Source organism: Molossus molossus, unplaced genomic scaffold, assembly GCF_014108415.1.
Source record: "Molossus molossus isolate mMolMol1 unplaced genomic scaffold, mMolMol1.p scaffold_m16_p_2, whole genome shotgun sequence".
Lineage (NCBI taxonomy): Eukaryota > Metazoa > Chordata > Mammalia > Chiroptera > Molossidae > Molossus > Molossus molossus.
In genome coordinates, this window is record NW_023425355.1 from 62,976,206 (window position 1) to 62,995,930 (window position 19,725).

Consider the following 19,725-nt stretch of genomic DNA (forward strand, 5'->3'; position numbering starts at 1 on the left):
CCTTTCCTTTTTTTTTTTTTTCTTTTTTTTAATCCTTACCCGAGGACCTTTTTTTTCCTATCTTCAGATAGAGCAGGAGGGATAGAGGGAGGAAGAGAGAGAGAAACATTGATGTGAGAGACCCATCGACTGGCCAACTGGGGCTGGGGACAAACCGCAACCGAGGTTCATGCCCTTAGCGGGAACCGAACCCAGGACTCTCTGGTCTGCAAGCCAATGTTCTAACCGCTGAGCCAAACCAGCCAGGGCCCCTTTCCATTTTGATGGTTGTTTCTTTTGCTGTGCAGAAGCTTTTTAGTTTAATGTAGTCCCATGATAACATACCCTTTTGAAGAGAGAGAAAACATGATGTGAGTTGCTTATGTGGTATTGGAGACCAGCTTGTATTGAATCATTCAAACCTTGACTTCCAACCCTCTTGTGATGAGGAATTTAGATTTAAGATTGCTGCAGTTTGGTGGACTGGGGTGGACAAAGGGAGTAAATAAGCTTGGGGTCAATGTGTGGCATAGATTAGGGTTTGAGTTTCAGCCCGACTACAAAGGAAAGTTAGCTGACCCTCGAAACTCTAACATTAATAATTTTGAACCTGCTAATACTATCTAAATACATCATAAAAGAACAATATGTTCTATGATTCTTGTAAGCAGTAACTAAAATCCTGGCAGGACCAGGCTACTGACTGTGAATCAGAGTCTTGACCACCACCACCCTCTACCTTCTTGGGAATTCTGAACGAACCAATGGAATTGGATTCCTAGGAATATTGGGCAATCTGAGAGGCCCTTTCCACATGCAGGTTTATGTACATTTGTTGTTCGGAGAGGAATTTTAAAACAGCAGGAGGGAAATCTCAAAATAGCAGGTCTGATTAAACAAGTTCAAATTGTGTCTAATTTTCTTTATCCATTCTGATGTAACTTGCAGAATCATTTTTTCTGCATCTTGACAGTTTTTAAAGAAACTTGCTATCCAAGGCTGTTCCATCAAAACTAAAACTTTTCTCTTTCAGACAAAGAATGGCAGAGTTATGTCGGGAAGGGGAGGGGATAAAGAGGAAAACCTTCCAGGAACTGGAAGACAATCTGTATGAGTTTTTTCACTTCCCACAAGTGAGGGGAAACCAAGCCTTCCTTGAGGCTGCTAGTCCTCAAGGAAGGGTCTGGAAGCCCAAAAAACTTAATTCTTGAGTCTCTAAGGTTATAGAAATGAGAGACTGTTTCTCCAGCAACTCATAGGTTTTGAAGGGCAGAAAGGGCAAAGGGCAAAGGAAAGAACATGAAAAGTTAGTTACTCAAAGATACCTGTATGTATCAGACAATTTAAATTTGCTTTCATTATTTGTCTCAAAAATGTATCACATTCATAAACCTTGAAAACATAATTCTAGATGGAAGAAGCCAATCAGAGAAGGTCCCATAGTGGATGGTTCCATTTGTACAAACTATCTTGCGAAGAAAATCCATTGTCACAATAAGCAGATTAGTGGTTTCCAGGGGATGAGAGAAGGCACAAATGGGGAGTGACGATGTAGGGTTGCAGGGGTTCCTTTGCTGATGATGAAAATATTCTGGCATAGTGATGGTGGTTGCACAATCTTATGAGTGTTCTTAAAGTCACTCAATTGTGCACTTTGAAATGGTTGAAATTATACATTTTATGTGTGTTTTACCAAAATGAAATAAAATAAAACTTACAAAGTATCATGCCCAAGGTGAGGGGACTAGAAACAAAGTAAAAAGTATCATACCTGCCCAGGTGGCTTAGTGGTTGAGCATCTACCCATGTATCAAGAGGTTACCAGTTCAATTCCTGGTCAGGGCACATGCCCAGGTTGTGGGTCAAATCCTTAGTGGGAGGTGTGCAGGAGGCAGCCAATTGATTTTCTTTCTCATTGATGTTTCTCTCTCTCTCTCTCTCTCTCTCTCTCTCTCTCTCTCTCTCTCTCTCTTCTTTACTCTCTCTGTAAAATCAATAAAGAAAGAAAATTATTTTTAAAAAAATTAAAATAAAAAAGTATCATACCCAAAGCTTTAGTTCTTATTGAATCGTTTTACCTGTTCGCATAAATTTTTTTAATGGCATTCAGTTATTCATGCTAATCTCTGAGCCTAACTAGGACCCTATGAAGAGCTTATGACCTTCTGCCAGTAAATTCCTAGCCCTGTGTAGAGGTAGACTCCTTATATGCATTACAGGGAACTGGAATAAAAGGTGAAAACTAAAGTCCTAGGACCAGGATATAAGCATCCCAGAAAGGACAGCTCTGTGACACTGAGTTTAAGGACAGGTTTGGAGACTGACAATGTTAGCAAGATAGTCCAGTGTCTATACAGAGTGTGAGCCATGTAGTCAAACAAACTGGATTCAAATCTCAGCTCCACCCCTTGCCAGCTATAAGACCCTAGATAAGTCACTTTGCTTCCCCTAAGACTCTGTAAAATGGGCCAAGTAAGAATCAAAACACTGTATACAAAGTGCTTAGCCCAAATCTGTGGCTTATCAAGCACTAGAGTTACTGCAGGGAAGAGGCTTAAACATGGCCCAATCCTATTCCTTTGCCCTTTCAACTAGGGCTGCTTTCGTGAATCTCTGTTTTGCATGCATATTTATTGATCAGAAACTTATACCAGACTTACTATACCCCAATACATCATTCTATGTACATTACAAATATGAATTCAGGGTAAAGGGGGGATAAATGGTGATGGAAGGAAACTTGAGTTGGGGTGGTGAACACATAATACAATATACACTTGAAACCTATATAATTGTATTAACCAATGTCATCCCAATAAATTCTATTACAATTTTTAAAATATATGAATTCATTTGATCCTCATAACAACCTTAATGATACCATCACTATGATCTATTCTCATTTTACATATGTGCCAATTAAGATACAAAGGTGCTAAGTAATTTGCCCAAGGTCACCCAGCTAGTAATGGCAGAGCTAGAATTTGAACCCAGATAGTCTGGGTCCATAGCCCATAGCCCTAATGACTACACAAGTAGAAGTTTGTTTGAAGAAAGAGTTCTACTGCTTTTAAAGAAATGGAAAACTATTGCCCAAGGGAGCCCCCTCAGAGACAAAGTGTCAAAGAGAAGGTATGTTACTCATGCTTTTTGGGGACTCCTTTGCTTCTAGGGAGCACCTGGCAGGAGAAAGTATCTAGCATCCGCAGCCAGATGCAAAAACATCGCAAGGCCCCAACTGCTGTGCTTCTGTCGATGCTTGATGAGACAGCCTGTGAGTACAGATTTGCAGACACTTCCCCCCATCCTCCAGTCTTCCTGGGCGGGCAGTGCAGGACTCCTCCCCTAACTACCAGGTACTCACCAGTTCTGAGAGCTCTGTGGCCATGGGGAACCAAGGGGAAGGAGAAGGAAATCATGTCTGCTGAATAAGGCAACAAGGAAGCCCAGGGCAATCTGGGGCCAGCCCCCAGGCCACTGGAGGAATAGCCTGACCCTATGGTCAGGCAAGGGTTTCTGTCTTATGAAGGGGAAGAGGCCCAGCAAACAACTCCCAGCAGCCTGACCACCATCTCATGGCACTCACACATCCAGCTTTAGCACCCAGTGAGGCTCTGTTCTGTCCCTATGTGGCTCAGGGCTTCTTACCTGACCCTAGCTCAAAGCTTCAGATAATCTGAGAACCCACTGAAACTGTGTGCTTACTGCTGGCTGGGTATTTGCATTTTTCTGGGAGAAAGAGTCCATAGTTCTCATCCCCACCTCAAAGATACCCCCATCCACAAAGACTAAGAAACATCAAAGGTGGATGAAGCAGGTGTGCTACTGGCAATCTTTGGGGCGCCAAAGCAAATAATGCGGCATAGGCTTCAAATGTACTGGCTTCAGGCAGTTCAGCCTCATAAATAGTCCCCATCATCCTCTTCCCCAGGGCTCTTCAATCTTCGCAGTAGCGACATCCCTTATAACCCTTTCTTCTATTCCTACGCACTGCTCACGGACTCCTCTATCAGGTATGACTTTTCCTTGGCTTGCTGTGGGGGACTTCCTCCAATGTATACCCCTCACTGCTCCAGCACTTTCCCTACCACAATATGCAGCCTTCTCATCAGCATGGAGCTTTTCCTGACCCTTTGACCCCTGTTCCCACTTACTCCAAATCTGGACTGCTCCAGCTCTCTGACCTCCAGCAACCTCTGGTCCTTTGCATTGTCCTGAGAGACTCTCAGGGCCTCCCGGTCTTGCCTTCCCACGCAGGTTATTTGTAAACAAGAGTCGCTTTAACTCTGAGACCCTGCAGTATCTGAACTCCAGCTGCACAGGCCCCATGTGTGTGCAACTCGAAGATTATAACCAAGTTTATGACAGCGTCCAAGCCTACACCTCAGGAGCTGTGAGGATCTGGATTGGGACCAGCAATACTATGTATGCGTTCTACAAAGTGATACCCAAGGTGGGTTTGCCAGGCCCCAACCTGGGCCAGGCACTGCCTCATTCCAGCCCTGATAAGTCTCACCTAAAGTGGGGCCACAGCCCCTCGTCCATTCAGGCAGTTGGTCAGTCAACAATGGTGCAGTGAGTCCCCTTCTAGGCCTCCTTGTGAGGAGAAGGAAGAAGAACCTCATGTTTGTCCACAGAGAACTCAGAGATTGTCAAGGAAGCTAGAGGGAGTACAGCCTGGTAGAGCCAGAGGCTTTGAAGTCACCAAACCTGAGACTGAGTCCTGGCTTTGCCTGGAACTGGCTATGCAACAACCTTGGACAACTGAGTTAGCCAAGCTGGGCCTCTGTTATCTCACCTGTAAAATGATGCTAAGAGTTCCAGCCTCAGAAGAGTTGCTCTGAGAAACGTTAGAGGAGATGGTGAGTGAGAAACCCAGTGCCCGGCACACTCAGTAAGTGACAGGTGTTAGGGTATGATATGTGCAGGAAACTCATGCAGCCAACTACTGGCTGATCCATCCCAGAATGCTGGTGTGATCCAGAGGCAGGGAGTGATCCAGGGGCAGGGAGGAAAGAATGGTTAAGTTGGCTATGGAAGACTAGGAAAGCCCTGCATAGCCAGAAAGCACACAAGGAAAAATCATCATCTATAGGGATGGACAAGTCTCCCCTTAGCCGGGCTTTCTTGCCAATCCTTTTCAAACACGATTGTGCCCTGGAAAGGGTTCCTAGATCTCCTCTTCTTTGCCCACACAGGATAAACTCATAGAAGAAACCTACTCCCCAGTGATGGTAACCAAGGCGGTGAAAAACAGCAAGGAACAGGCCCTCCTCAGGGCCAGTCACGTAAGTCTATGGGCAGACAGAATAGCCTTTTTGGAGCTCCTGGTCTGAAGGGTTAGAAAAGATACCCTGCAGGAGAAGCCTGAAGAAACCCCTTCAATGAAACAGAGAAGTGGACACAGAATTCTTGGGCACCCACTAGTGCTTTACTCCCTTACTCCCAGCATGGTGCAGTGCTTCAGAATACAGGCCCTGGAGCTAGGGTGTCAGATTTCAAACCCCAGTTCCTCCACTCACCTCCTAGCTGGGTGACCTTGGGCAAGTTACTTCACCTCTCTGGGCTTCAGTTATCTCATTTGTAAAATGAGGATTATAATAGTAATCTATAACAGAGGGTTGTTTTAAAGATTAAATAAAAGTAAATAAATATATTATACAATATATATTATACTATATGTAATATATGTATATATAAAACACATATATTATAACATAAATAACATCCATCCTTCAATATGCACAGAAGATTTGTTCCAAGACCCCCTCAGATACCAAAATCTGCAGATACTCAAGTCCCTTATGTAAAATGGCATAGTATTTGCATATAACTTACATACATCCTCCCATGTACTTTAAATCATCTCTAGATTACTTATAATACCAAATGCAATGCAAATATGGTATAACTAGAGAGTGGGACAAAAGTAGGTTTACAGTTGTGAGTACACAAAACAGAGTTTATTCTTGCATTATTAGTTATTGTATTGTTTTCCATACAAACAACTGTAAACCTACTTTTGCCCCACTTTGTAGTTGTTATACTGTGTCATTTAGGGATCAAGTTTCTGAATATTTTTTCAAATATTCTTGATCTATGGTTGGTTGAATCAATGGATACAGAATCTGTGACTAATGAGGGCTGGCTGTATATAATAAATATTAATAAATGATTAAGATATGTATATGTTTAAATATTTTAAATATATTCATTATAATATAATCATATATTATATAAATGTGTGTATGCATATACATTTACATATATAATGTGTATATACATATAAATATATAATTATATAAATTTGTAATTGTATATAATTGTATACATATAATTATAATATTAAATGACATGTATTGCTATGAGCACCGTCTGGCACATTTTAAGTTTTCAGTAAGTGTTCAGTGTAATGATTTTCTCACCCTGGCAAGAGGATGGCTCACTCTTTTGAATATTCCTGATAAAATAAGGATAAAGCTCCTCATTTTAGAAAACTTTTTCTCATGGAAAATCTTAGACACATGTGAAGTTCAAGAAAATAGCATAATGATCTCCATGCACCATCATTGAGCTTCAACCGTCATCAAGTATGGTCCATCCCATTTTCTGTGCAAGCCCACATTCATTTCCTCCACTCCCCACCTTCTGCTACTGGGTGACCTTAAAGCAAATCCCTAGATTTCCTTTATATCCTTTTTTTCTGTCAACACATCAGTAAATATCTCTAAAAAGATCAGGACTCTTAAAAACGTCACCACCCTGAGATCATGTAAATAAACACTTACAAGAATCCCTTTATATTATCAAATAGCTGGTGAAACCCTCATGTTCTTAAAGTTCAGCTCCCAGAGCAGTTACCTGATCTCATCAACCCAAAGCCTTGGCTGAGACTGTTTCTCAGCTGATTTCTCTGCTTGCCCCACTCCAGGTGCGGGATGCCGTGCCAGTGATCCGCTACTTGGTCTGGCTGGAGAAGAACGTACCCAAAGGCACAGTAGACGAGTTCTCAGGAGCAAAGCTGCTGGACAAATTCCGAGGGTGAAGGACCAATGGCTGTCCTTTTTAGCTGACTATCTTTTAATTTAGGGATGGGAGAAGGGAGAGGAAATCAATCCCCATACTTAAGTGGGGGAAGATCCTCCTTGTATTTGGGGGCCTCTCTGGAACAAGGAGTGACCAGTTCTTGGGTGGTCCTGGAATTGGGCAAGAAGTGTTGGAAACATTCTCCAGAGCCCCACCCCCCCCCACAGTAGGACAATTTCAGACACCACAAGCCAACATTGTCCCCTAGTGTCTGCTTCAGGGATAGTCCTGTTCTCCCTGGGAGTAGCTGGTTCAGGTCTATTGGCCCCTGGACCATTTGAGACTATCAAGTTGAGGATGGAAGTTTCCTAAGGGTATGTTTGGCCCAGGTGTAGGCAGGCTGTAGGTCTGAGGTTCAGGATGCTGCTCCATTGAAATTTTTAAATACAGTGAGCTAGGTTTCTTCACTCTTGCTTTACTGCGAACACATCGAGTCACACAGGCTTTGGTTTCCCCATCTGTAAAATGGAGGTGGAAGAGGAATAACTGGTGTCTATAGTCCCTCTTTTGACCTTGAGTGCTCTATAAATGGCAGGTCAGGGCTTGAGAAGATGGAACCAAGAGGTGGGGCTGAGAAAGTCTGGCTGAGTTAGAGGCGGCTGTGACCTTTATTTGTCCTTGTTAGATATCCTGGGCCCATTCATTGACCATTCCTGCCTTGTACTTTGCAGAGAAGAAGAGTTTTCCTCTGGACCCAGTTTCAAAACCATCTCTGCTAGTGGTCTAAATGCTGCCCTAGCCCACTACAGGTACCTCAGAAGAAAGAATTTTCTAGGACTCTGTGGGGGGGATCCTGGATATATGAGCAGGGGGCATGGGGATGGAGAAGGGAATGCTCTGGGATCTGACTTCATATTTAAGCTTTGAAACCTTTAACACTGTGGGGGCTGGGTGTGGGGAGTGGAGCCCAGTGGGTAGGTTGGGAATCTCCTTGGAATTAAAAGGCCTGAACAGCCCTGGCCGGTTTGGCTCAGTGGTTATAGCATCGGCCTGCAGTCCAGAGAGACCCAGGTTCAGTTCCCGCTAAGGGCACGTACCTAGGTTGCAGTTTGTCCCCGGCCCTGGTTGGTCATGCGGGTGGCAGCCACTCGATGTGTCCCTTTCACATCAATATTTCTCTCTCTCTCTCTTCCTCTCCCTCCCCCTCTATCTGAACAAAAAATGGAAAAATGTCCTCGGGTAAGGATAAAAAAAAAAAAGGCCTGCACAATTTTCCCCCAAGAGGCTGGGACTCTGTGAGTGCTCTAAGGGATCTGGAAGAGAGGCAGGGCTGCTGATAGATGTTTTTCCTTGGTGCCTTGCGAGTTACTTATGTTATTTAATTCTTAAAGCTCACAAGCACATGGGGAGAAAGGCCTGTTTATTCAGCCTGAACCAACTAAGGTGGGCCCAAGATGTAGGCTGGCCATATGTTTGGATCCATAGGAAACAAACACCTGTAGGCTTGCCTGATAAAATTTAGGGGGGAGTCAAGCTGACCAGATGCCTCAGCCTAGCATGAGCACAACAAGGATAGGTCAGGCACCCTCCAAGGGCTAGTCTGGCCTATCCTAGAATTCCCTCTCCTGGCATCTCCCAAGCCCTCATCTGCCTTGGCATGTGTAGGAACCCCTCAGCCCTACCAAACCTTGCTCTCCAGCCCCACCCTTGGGTACCCTCCCTTCCTGTACCCTGGCTTCTCAGGGCCTTCTGCTCTAGGAAGCAGTAGGAAGTTAAAGAGTCCAGGCCCAGCTCCCTCCCAGCTTTACCCCATGGCCTTTTGCAACCCCCTTGGCCTCTGCAGACTGGTTTCTTCTTATGTAAAAGAAGATGGGTGCCGTGGGTGCTCTCTAAGGCTTTCCCAGCTCCCATATTCTGGGCTCTTTCCTTCTCTCTTCCCTGGAGACCAAGGCCTTGCTTGTGAAGTACAAGATAAACAGATACTTGCTGAGGACATTAGTGGCAGAAGCTGAGGGCTTTCTTAGGACCCTTTGGGAGATAATGACTTCCCCAAAGGAGTCAACCTGGAATTCCAATTCCCAGGGGTGAGGGGGGATTCCTCCGCTTTCATTCAGGACCCTCACCCTACCCAGTGCAGGGATAGGCTGCTCCTTTTCTCAGCATCTCTGCCCTTCTCAGCCCAAGCAAGGAGCTACACCGCAAGCTGTCTTCAGATGAAATGTACCTGGTGGATTCTGGGGGACAATACTGGTATGTAGCCTCCACCACACCCTGACCCAGTTGTCTCAGCCCAGACACCCTGGGCTGGACAATAGCTGCCCAAAGCTTTCCTTTTCTGGGCACAGATTCTTCATCAGAGAAGGGAGAGCCCTACACTGAATGAGCCTTCCCATTTTTACACTTGCGGGGCCGGGGCGGGGCTGGTGGCGTTTGTGCATAGTGGGAAACACACAGACACCAAAACAGTGAGGCTGCCCATGCAGCACCTCTGTGAGAATCAGGAAAATATTCCTCTTGCTCAAATAAAATGTTTTTCAGGCCACATATTATTACACAGTCTGAACAGCCATGTTTAGCAGCCCCACCTGGCTGCACAAACAGTGCACTCATACTCTCACACACTCATGCACACCCTGGACACAGCCCTCACACCACCAGTGCCATGCATTCTCCTCAGCACCCTCCCCTCCGACCTTCATGGGTGAAGTGACCATGTCAGGTTGGGGGTGGGGGCAGAATAGCAGCCTCAGGGGACACCCAGAGCACAGCTGAGACAGGGCACACCCATTAGCATGGGTATGTGTCTGTGAGTAGAAATGTGTGTGTGTTCCTCTAAGTGCATGTATAACCACATGAAGGGCACTCTTCTATGTACTATCCCCCTGCACCAGGACTCCACAATCTGTGTCTACTTATATTCTCTCATTAAAATTAGTACAGAACCATGAAGTGAATGGCGTCCCTTCAGATGTATTACCCTTACACAGTGCACAACCTGAACACTCAGATATGACAGCCATGCAAAATAGGCTAACCTCACTCCTTCCAAATATGTGACCAATCATTCACACAGGAGCTGAGCTGAGAGGAGCTAGAAGAGTTTTCCTTCTCATCTAGGAAGCAGGTGGACTGTGGGAAGCTTAAAGTGGGAGAAAGAAGGGGTGCTGGAACTGATGGAGGAATAAGGAGTGGTTTCCAACAGTTGCCATCCTTTATCCTGTAGAAATGGTGAATGTGCTAATGACAAAGGTACTTTGCATGTTCTGAGCCCAGCTCTCAGAGCCAGCACAACAGACACTCAGCCCAGCAGCCTTTAATGTTGCCACTGTAGCTCACTGTGTACTTAAGACAGCCAATGTGCAAAGGGGAAGTTAATTTGTGGGGTGTTGCTGGACTGGGGCATGCTCAGAGCACGGGGAGGCCTGGGAAATGGTCACCTCATTTCTTCTCTCCTTCTGGAGAAGTCTGCCACATCCTGTAACCTGCTCCCAAGAAGGAGTCTCCAGGGCCCTGGGACCATTTATCCCCTCCCCTTCTCCTGGGGGTGGTTACATGGGCCATCCTAGGGGAACAGCTGCAGCTGGTAGTTGGGAGTCAGATTTTTTGGCTTCTGGCTTCAGTTTACTGGGCAAATTCCTGTGTTAGATCCATGTTTACAACGGAGCCACTGTGTGGAGAGTGAGTTCTTGCTGCAGGTCTCGCTTCACTGAGACTCAGACAGGGACATGGCCCCCCACCCTCAGTTGCCTCATCTGTGAAATGGGGATAATGAGGCCTGCTTTATTTCCTTCCCCAGGAAGCTGCCCAAAGTGTTATATAGATGGTAAATAACTATGTGAATGTGTGAATGTTATGATGTCTTTGGACCTCAGTTTCTCCGTTTGTAAAAATGGAACAATCCCCTCCCACCTCTCACAAAGCCTGGGGAAAACCTTGTTTTTAGAGTCAGCCTGACCCAAGCAAACCTAAGTTGATAAATAGCCAACATGGAAGGGATGGAGGTAGGGTATGTTCTTGAAAAATCAGGACTATCTGACAATATAGTGATTTGAACTTGATAGCTTTGCAGAGCCCTTTCAAGCAAGAATGTTGAAGATGGGCATTTGATGATGATGGCCATCTTCCTTTCACTTCTCACCCCACCCCCATCCCAGCCCTGCCATTCAAATACTCTTAGAAAGCACACAGGAAGCACAGGGCCATGCTCTCTACCCCCAGTTGTTCAGCAGAGCTGGACATGTTGATTTTCCTTCTACACAGGGACGGAACCACAGACATCACCAGAACAGTCCACTGGGGCACCCCCTCTGCTTTCCAAAAGGTAAGTATTGGACCAAGATTTCCGCTACCCACTCTCATTCAGGGAAACCCAAGAAATTACTAAGAGTCCTTTCATTTTACAGAATCTAAAACTGAGTCCCAGAGAGGTTAAATAGTTTTCCCACGTTCACACGGCAAGTTAATATCACAAAATCCAGTGTTCCCAGGTACTTCCCCAGAGATGTTTTAGGCCACCAACAGAGCTTCACAGTCTGTGTGGCTACCTGTGTGCTGTCATTGAAATTGGTACATAACCATGATGTGACTGGCATTCATTTAGATATGCCCAAGCTTATTATCATCTCATTTCAGTAAATCAATGAACAAATATTTATTTGGTACTGTGTGCCTAGCCCTGTGCTCAGCAGAAAGGCGGAAGAAAGGCATTCCAGGAGTAAAGTCTCAGAGGTGGAAAGGACCTGGAGTTTTTCAGGAAGCACTGAGGGCTGGTCTGCCTGGTGCAGAGGCAGAGACCTCATCTATGTGCACTAGGGGGGCCCTGGGGCAGGTGGGAAGCAGGGGGCTGCATTTATGCATTCAACAAGCAGACTGTAGTTCAGGCATTGTGCTGTAAACAGAAATAGCCGACACTGGGTAGGCCTCAAGGAACTCAGTTTAGCGAGTTGAGTCCGCTGCCCCAGGCTGTCCTGCCCAAGATGATAAGTGTGTGTGTGTGTGTGTGTGTGTGTTGAAGGGGACTCACCATGTTGCCACAAGGAGTGACCAGGAGAAGAGGCTGCTGTCAGCCCACTTTCCTTCCTTTTCCAACAAGGTAACAGCCCTGACCAAAAAAGTCTGACTGGTCAGATTATCAGACCCCAAACCAAGCTTACAACCGTAAGAAAACTAAAGAATGAACATGGTAATGGTAATAAGGGCACAGACCTCAACTTGAGTATTACTTTGCTTGGGGCACTTTATGTGCATGAGCCTCCCTATTCCTCCCAGCAACATTATGAGCTGGTGCTGTGCTTGTCCCATTATAAATGAGGAAAGTGAGACATAGAGAGGTTAAAGTTGCTCACTTAAGGTCTCAGAGTTTGTGAATGGCCAAGTCAGGATACCAGCCCAGGGAGTTTGCCTCCCAAGCCCATGCTGTCACTGCCTCAGCTCACCATGACCTACAAGCATCCCATGGACCAGCCAAAGAGAACTGCATGGACCAAGCCCCAGCTTTGGGCAGGTCTCCTCAGTCACCTCTGGCCATCTTCCAGAACCTGAGTGACCACACATGAACATACACCTCCCATCCAACATCCCCACACACACACATACACACACACAGGCCAGGGCCCACACACCTACAGATACACAGGCCAACCAACTGGAAACTCTCAGGCTACCCCTCTTGTGCACCACATTACTTCTCCCTCTTCCCCCTTCAGGAGGCATATACCCGTGTGTTGATTGGAAATATGGATCTGTCCAGACTCATCTTTCCTGCTGCCACATCAGGTAGGTTTCAGAGGCCAGGCTAGACCTAGAGCCTTAGGCACTGATTTCACTAGACTCAGACCACCATTCAAGGAGGGCTGGGGTAGGGACGATATCACCCCATACATTGTATAGAGAAGAAAATACAGCCCAGAGAGAGAAAGTGGTTTGCCCAAGGTTACATAAAGGGTCACTAGGAAAGTCAGGCCTCGAATCCAGGTATCCTGCCTCTTAATCTAAGGGTAGCTCAGGTTGGGGAGGTTAGTGTGTGCTTCAGAAGTCATGGGAGGATTCCTGGAGAAAATATGTGTCTTGACAGATGGGGAGAAATTGTAGTAGTCATCAGTCCAGGTAATGGGTACAATGTTAGGTGTGCTGGAGATAGTACATGCTTACCAGCCTCTCAGCAGCCCCTCTCCACAGACACTATCCTGGTAGTTGGCTCTGAAACAAGAGAGCAAGAAGGAACAAGGTGAACAGTCTGGGGTCCAGCTGACTAACTAGGGGTCATCTCTCTTCTAGGACTGATGTTGGAAGCCTTTGCCCGCAAAGCCTTATGGGATGTTGGGCTCAATTATGGTCACGGGACAGGCCATGGAATTGGCAACTTCCTGTGTGTGCATGAGTGTAAGTATCTCCTCAACACTCCCTAGGGGTTCCCCTTCTTCTGAAGGTGGTAGAGCCTTTCAGGGCTATGGAAATGGTCAAGACTCTTAGAGATGCAGTGACCCACCCAAGGTTACCCAGCTGGTGGGATGTGATGCTCCATGGGGTAATTAAGAAATGCTAGCAGCTTGGCCACTCCTGCTGCCTGCCTGGCATCTGGGAGGGGCACAGAGAGAGGAGTAGCAGGTCAATACCTAGTGGCTGACTGGTATATACCCTGCAGAAATAAAAGCTAGTGCCAATGTATTCTGTATCAGTCACAGGAAGACAATAATATCGTAGACAAGTGTGGCTAGAAGTGCCCAGGGCTCCCCAGTTACTTGCTGTTGCCCAGAGCCTGCTAGGTTCCAAGCTGGTGAGTACAGGAGAGCTGACACCTTACCTACATCTTCCTTTCCAGGGCCAGTGGGATTCCATTCCAGCGGCCTTACTATGGGCAAGGGCATGTTCACTTCCATTGGTATGACTCTTGGGCTACTCCACCCCTCCTCACCCCAAGACTAACCCAGGACTGCAGTCTAGGGAGCATGACAGGCACAGGCACACCTGGGCTACAGTGCTGCCCTCCCTCTACTCCCCACTCCCAGTTTCAAATGGATTGTCCCACCCTAACCCCAGCCCCCTTCAGTCCATACCCTCCTTTTGCTTTTGGGAGTTGGTTCCCGGCTGCCCATCCAAATTATAGAGTGTCCAGTTAAATGCTGGGGTAACAGAACAGTGGCACACAGGGAGATGGGAGTACCTTCAGGACCTATGTGGGCCCTAAAGTCTTCCTCACTGGGCTACAAGGGAGGGTGAGGGAGCTGAGGCCCAGCAGGCTGTCTCTGGGTAGCTAATGAACATCTAACAAGTGGTGGGTTTGCCCCAGCCACCAGCCGAGGGCAGCCAGGCAGCCATACCCTGTACCCATTCCTCAATTGGTATAGGAAGTCTGGCTCGGGTGTTCCCCCTACTTAATGTCACTAGCATCCCTGTGTTTCCCAGAACCTGGGTACTATCAGGATGGTGAATTTGGGATCCGTCTTGAAGATGTGGCCCTCGTGGTAGAAGCAAAGACCAAGGTAAAGTGCCACCGAGATAGGCAGGAATTTGAACAATATGGTAATGACTTTGGACTGTGTGTGTGTGGGGGGGGTTTCTAGAGAAGGTTAAAAGGTCAGGGGAGAAGGGCATCTGAATGTGTAGACATGAATTTATTTGGAGTCTTCCTTAGCTCCAGAAAAATTTCATAAATCATAGTTTCTTAAACCTATTTGCATATTAGACTATTAGAACCATCTAGAGAGCTCTTTTTAAATGCCAATGCCCAGGTCCCACTCCAGATTAAATGAATCAGTATACCTGCCCTAAATCATTGTTTCTCAATGCACATAATAATCACCAGGGGAGTTTCTTAGAAGTAACAATTTCATATAATTGCAACCAACAAGATAAAATACCTAGGTGGAAACTTTTAAAAACTTACATGGATAAAATCTCTACTCAGGGACATAAAAAGGATTTCAGTAAATGGTGCTTTCTGAAAAGAAGCCTCAATATTATCATGATGTCATTTCTCTCTAAATTGATCTGTAAATTCACAAAATGCTAGTAAAGTTTATTTGTAAAAATTAACATTAAATTATAGCTACTGCCCTGGTCCATGTGGCTCAGTTGGTTGGAGTGTCATCCAGTACACTGAAAAATTGTGAGTTCAATTTCCTGTCAGGGCACATACCCAGGTGGCGGGTTCGATCCTTGGTTGGGGTGTGTACTGGAGGCAACCAATCGATCTTTCTCTCTTTCTCCTTTACTTGCTCTCTAAAAAATCAATAAAAACATTTCCTGCAATGAGGATTTTAAAAAATAGCTACATAACTAGGGAAATTCTAAGAAAAAAAGAGCAATAAGGGAAACTAGCCTTTTCATATATTAACACATGCTATGGAGCTACCATAACTAAAGCAGTGTGACACTGGAGATGGGAGAGACACGTGTAACAATGGAACACAAAAGGTAGCCCAGAAATAAACCCTCTAATATCCATGAACAAAATGGGTATTTAGTTTACAATAAAGTTGACATTTCAAAACAGTAAAGAAGAGAGAGATTGTTTAATAAGGGGAAGGAAGAATAAGTGGCTGATCATTTGGGGTGGGGATTAAATGGAAGAATCTCACTATTACACCAAAATACAATCCCAAATGGATCAAGGTTTAAATGTGAAATCATAAAAGATCTACAAGAAAACCTACATGAATTCATTTTTAATCCTAGGGTGGAAAGGGGTCTTTCTATGCAAGACCCAGAAGCTGTGAAGGAAAAGATTGATAATTCTGACTAAATTAAATAAAATATATCTATATGGAAACAGTACCATAGTCAAAAGATGTATCACAAACACAACACATGTCAGAGAAAGGGTAAATGTCCTTTTACAACAAGCTTTGACAAATCGATAAGACAAAATAGGGAAAACAGGGGGAAAAAGGACAAAGGACCCAAAGGGGCAACTCACTAAGATCAACACATGATCCATAAACATGAAAGATGCTCGAATTAATTATTTAAAAGAAATACAAATCAAAACAGTAGAATACTATGTTTCACCTATCTGATTGGAAGAAAATAAGACTGATGATACCCAGTGCTGGTGATTTTGTGGGAAACAGGCACTCCCATACACTGCTGGGGGAAATACAGATTGGTACAACCCTTCTGGAGGGCAGTTTGACAATATCTATAAAAATTTCTATTATAAATGCCTGTACTTTTTGTCTCAGCATTCCCTCTACCAGATACATACCTTCTAGATATAGTCACAAAAGGTCACCAAGATGTTTATATACAATGATGTTGATTGTGGTATCAATGGTAATAGTTTAAGTAGAAATAGCCTAAATATCTATCACTGGTTAAATAAATCATGATCCACATACTATGGATCCTTATGCAGCCCTTAAAAAGAACAAGCTGCGCCCTGGCCGGTTTGGTTCAGCGGTTAGAGCGTCGGCCTGCGGTCCTGAGAGACCCGGGTTCGGTTCCCGCTAAGGGCGCGTACCTCGGTTGCAGTTTGTCCCCGGCCCTGGTTGGTTGTGCGGGTGGCAGCCACTCTGTGTGTTCCTTTCACATCGATGTTTCTCTCTCTCTCTCTCTGTTCCTCTCTCTCCCTCCCACTCTACCTTAACAAAAAAAAAATGGAAAAATATCCTCGGGTGAGGATAAAAAAAAAAAAAAGAACAAGCTGCATAAAAAAGAAGGATCTCTTAACCTTTGTGACAGCACGAATGAACCTGAAAACTATTAAGCTAAGTGAAATAAGCCAGTTACAGAAAGACAAATATCACATGATTTCACTCATAAGTAGAATCTAAAAAACAAAATAGGTCCAGAGGTGTGCATGGAACAGAATAACAGATCTCAGTGGGGGGTGTCAAGGAGGAGGGGATTAGCCAAAGAACATATATGCATAACCAGGGACACAGACAATAGCATGGGGAAGGCCTGGGGTGGGAAGGGCTTTGGGTGGGGGGACAAAAAGGGAGAAAATGGGAGACATCTGTAATACTGTCAACAATAAAATTAAAAAAATTTATATTGTAATACAAAACAAACAAACAAAAAAGAATGAGCTGCATCTCCTTGTGTTAATATGGAATACTCTCCTAGGTTTACTATTGAAGTGAGGCAGGGAAAAGAAAGTGCAGAGTATTGTATGATAGGGTCCATTTTACATGAATTTTTAAAATATATACATGTATATACTGTATTATGCCTAAAATGTTTTCAGGAAGGAAAGTAGACAGGAAGGTATCTTTTTGTAGTTTGAATTTTCTAAGCACATACATGCAAGAGCTCTGAGATAACATTATGGGCTATTTTTTCTTCTTTATACTTATCTCTATAAATAGATCCATCAATAGATACATAGATAGAAAGACACAGATAGATAGATGTACAAATAGAAATTAGATTGATAAATATAAAAATCTAATACTTATCTTTAAATTATTTAATTGTAGGTTCCCAGCTCTGCCCTAGAGATTCTCACTCCAGTGGTCTGGGAGGATGGGTCTGGGAATCCACACATTTAACAAGCTCCCTAGGTGCTGTGTGGATGCACACACTGAGAAATACATACCTAAATCTAAACTTAAGAATCAGGAAGGAAGCACCAAAGGTGGGGTGCTAAGTGGTAGAAAAGGAGTTAACTAAAGACAATGTAGGAGGCTCAGACCTCCCTTGAGTCTTGGATTTAAAAAAGGTCAATTCCCTGTGCCCAGGGCTTCTGGGTAGTGTTTCTGCCTTTCCTTCACCCTAGCTCCTCCTCCTTACTCACTTTCTGCTTTTCCACCTTCCCTGTGGCCTCCCAGTACCCAGGGACCTACCTGACCTTTGAAGTGGTGTCCTTGGTGCCCTATGACCGGAACCTCATTGATGTCAGCTTGCTGTCCTCTGAGCAGGTGAGTCTACCCTTCAGCCCCTGAACCACTGCTTGCCTTCTCCACCTTGGGCCTCTCTCACCTCTGCTCCCCCTACCCCAAGACCCTCTGACCCTTCCTCTCTGCTAGGAGGGTCCACACTGGTGGTATCTGTAGGTATACACTGGGATATTCCTTCCTCACTCACCAGAAACTTCAGAGATTCTAGAATGCTCCAGTCAAATCAGGTAGTAAATTCCTGGAGAGTCTGACACTGGGTCTCTCGACTCTGCCATCTCAAGTCCTAGAACTAAAATCAATCCCTTCTCCACTCTGGGCCACAGACCCCTCTTCTGTAAAATGGGATAATAATGCCTGCCCTACCTATTCTCATTCCCAGGTCTGCAATCCATTCCACCCACACACACACCCAAGAAAGTCATTATGACATTAAACAGCCACTGTGTCAAACTGCCTCTGAAAAGCCCCAGAGGACCCCTTAGGCCTGATGAATGGCTGGAGAATCAGGAGGGAAGCACCAAAGGTGGGGTGCTAAGTGCATAAATCTCATATTGGGGATCTATGGGGTGCCTGTGGGTACCTGGGCCAAGGTAGGCAGCTGGATTACCACAGAAGGGGACTGGATGGCACCAAGACCTCAGCTCCTGACAGCTCACACTGGGGAAGATCTCATTCCTCCTACCCTTTGCAGCTCCAATACCTGAACCGCTACTACCAGACCATCCGTGAGAAGGTGGGCCCTGAGCTGCAGCGACGCCAACTGCTGGAGGAATTCGAGTGGCTGCAGCAGCACACAGAGCCACTGTCAGCAAGGGCTCCATGCACTGCCTTCCTGTCCTCTCTGTTGGCAGCCTCCACTCTTGCTATCCTTGGCTGGAGTATCTAGAGGCCCAGGACTCCAGAGCTAACCCTCTTGTTCAGCTTACTTCACCCTGCACCACCCAAGCCCCAAGAGCTCCTGCTGGCCCAATTGCCTGGAAACCTTTGCCCTCAGCCTCCTTCTCCAGGACCAAGCCCCAGGGACTCAGGGCCTCTTGGCCCCCTTACCCTCTGCTCCCAATCCCATGACAGTAAACCAGCTAGTTTCTTTCCTCCAGTGAGCCCAGTAGGCCTAACCTATAATCTGGCAGAGCCTGTTGCTGTTGCCCCCCAAAGGCCAATATAGGGCAGTGCCTTACTCCCAGGGGCCCCATGGTCCTGGGAAAGCCCCATCCTAAAACCAGCAGAGCTGTTCGCTCATACTGGCTTCTAACTCCTTGGTCTTTCTACACCCTTGAGGCTGCCTCAGGCCACCCCCATCTGTACATGGCTCTACAATGACCTCCTGGCTGCTGCCCATAGGCTGAAGGAACAAGGGCTGCTTCCGGGCTTCCTATTGTGCCTATAGAGGGAGAGGAAGGGAGGGTGGTTGAGTCCTCTGATGTCATACTGCCACCCCAGAGGCATGTTACCAGCCCTTCACCTAACATGTGAGCTCATCACTCCTAAACCCTGGGTTGGCTTGATGCTAAGTGATAGGATAGGGAGTTAAGCCATAGGAATTTGGCCATGGGGTAGGAGGGAATGAGGGAAGCCCTCTGGAATATGGCCCTACCCAAAGTTGGGAACAGCCTGAACAGTGACGCCCAATCACTATCTCAAATTTCCTGGCATATGGAAGCCCTTTTAACTTTCCAAAGTGCAGCCACAGTGACAATACTATTAAATCCTTCAGCATCCTTAGATGACCCTTAAGCTGTGAGGCAAATAGCTGGTTTCCCCATTTTACAGATAGGAAAACTGAATTCCAGGTAGGGTGGGATCTGTCCAAGGACACACAGTGTTTGATTGGTACATGGTGGGACAGGAATGGGCCGGCCGGCAGTTCAACTTTTTTGAC

The 19,725-nt window shown here is 45.6% G+C and overlaps 1 protein-coding gene across 1 annotated transcript in view; it reads left to right on the plus strand.

Annotated features, from left to right (window-relative positions):
- The window catches only part of XPNPEP2 (X-prolyl aminopeptidase 2), a 29,350-nt gene extending 9,625 nt beyond the window's left edge, over positions 1–19,725 (plus strand). The window contains exons 8-21 of the mRNA XM_036270820.1: positions 3,152–3,253; positions 3,911–3,992; positions 4,237–4,432; positions 5,178–5,267; positions 6,911–7,020; positions 7,737–7,814; positions 9,184–9,255; positions 11,266–11,326; positions 12,711–12,780; positions 13,282–13,386; positions 13,826–13,885; positions 14,410–14,486; positions 17,778–17,867; positions 18,538–19,725. Of these exons, the coding sequence (XP_036126713.1) occupies positions 3,152–3,253; positions 3,911–3,992; positions 4,237–4,432; positions 5,178–5,267; positions 6,911–7,020; positions 7,737–7,814; positions 9,184–9,255; positions 11,266–11,326; positions 12,711–12,780; positions 13,282–13,386; positions 13,826–13,885; positions 14,410–14,486; positions 17,778–17,867; positions 18,538–18,732 (1,388 nt within the window). The 3' untranslated portion in view covers positions 18,733–19,725. The remainder of the gene's footprint in view (positions 1–3,151; positions 3,254–3,910; positions 3,993–4,236; positions 4,433–5,177; positions 5,268–6,910; positions 7,021–7,736; positions 7,815–9,183; positions 9,256–11,265; positions 11,327–12,710; positions 12,781–13,281; positions 13,387–13,825; positions 13,886–14,409; positions 14,487–17,777; positions 17,868–18,537) is intronic.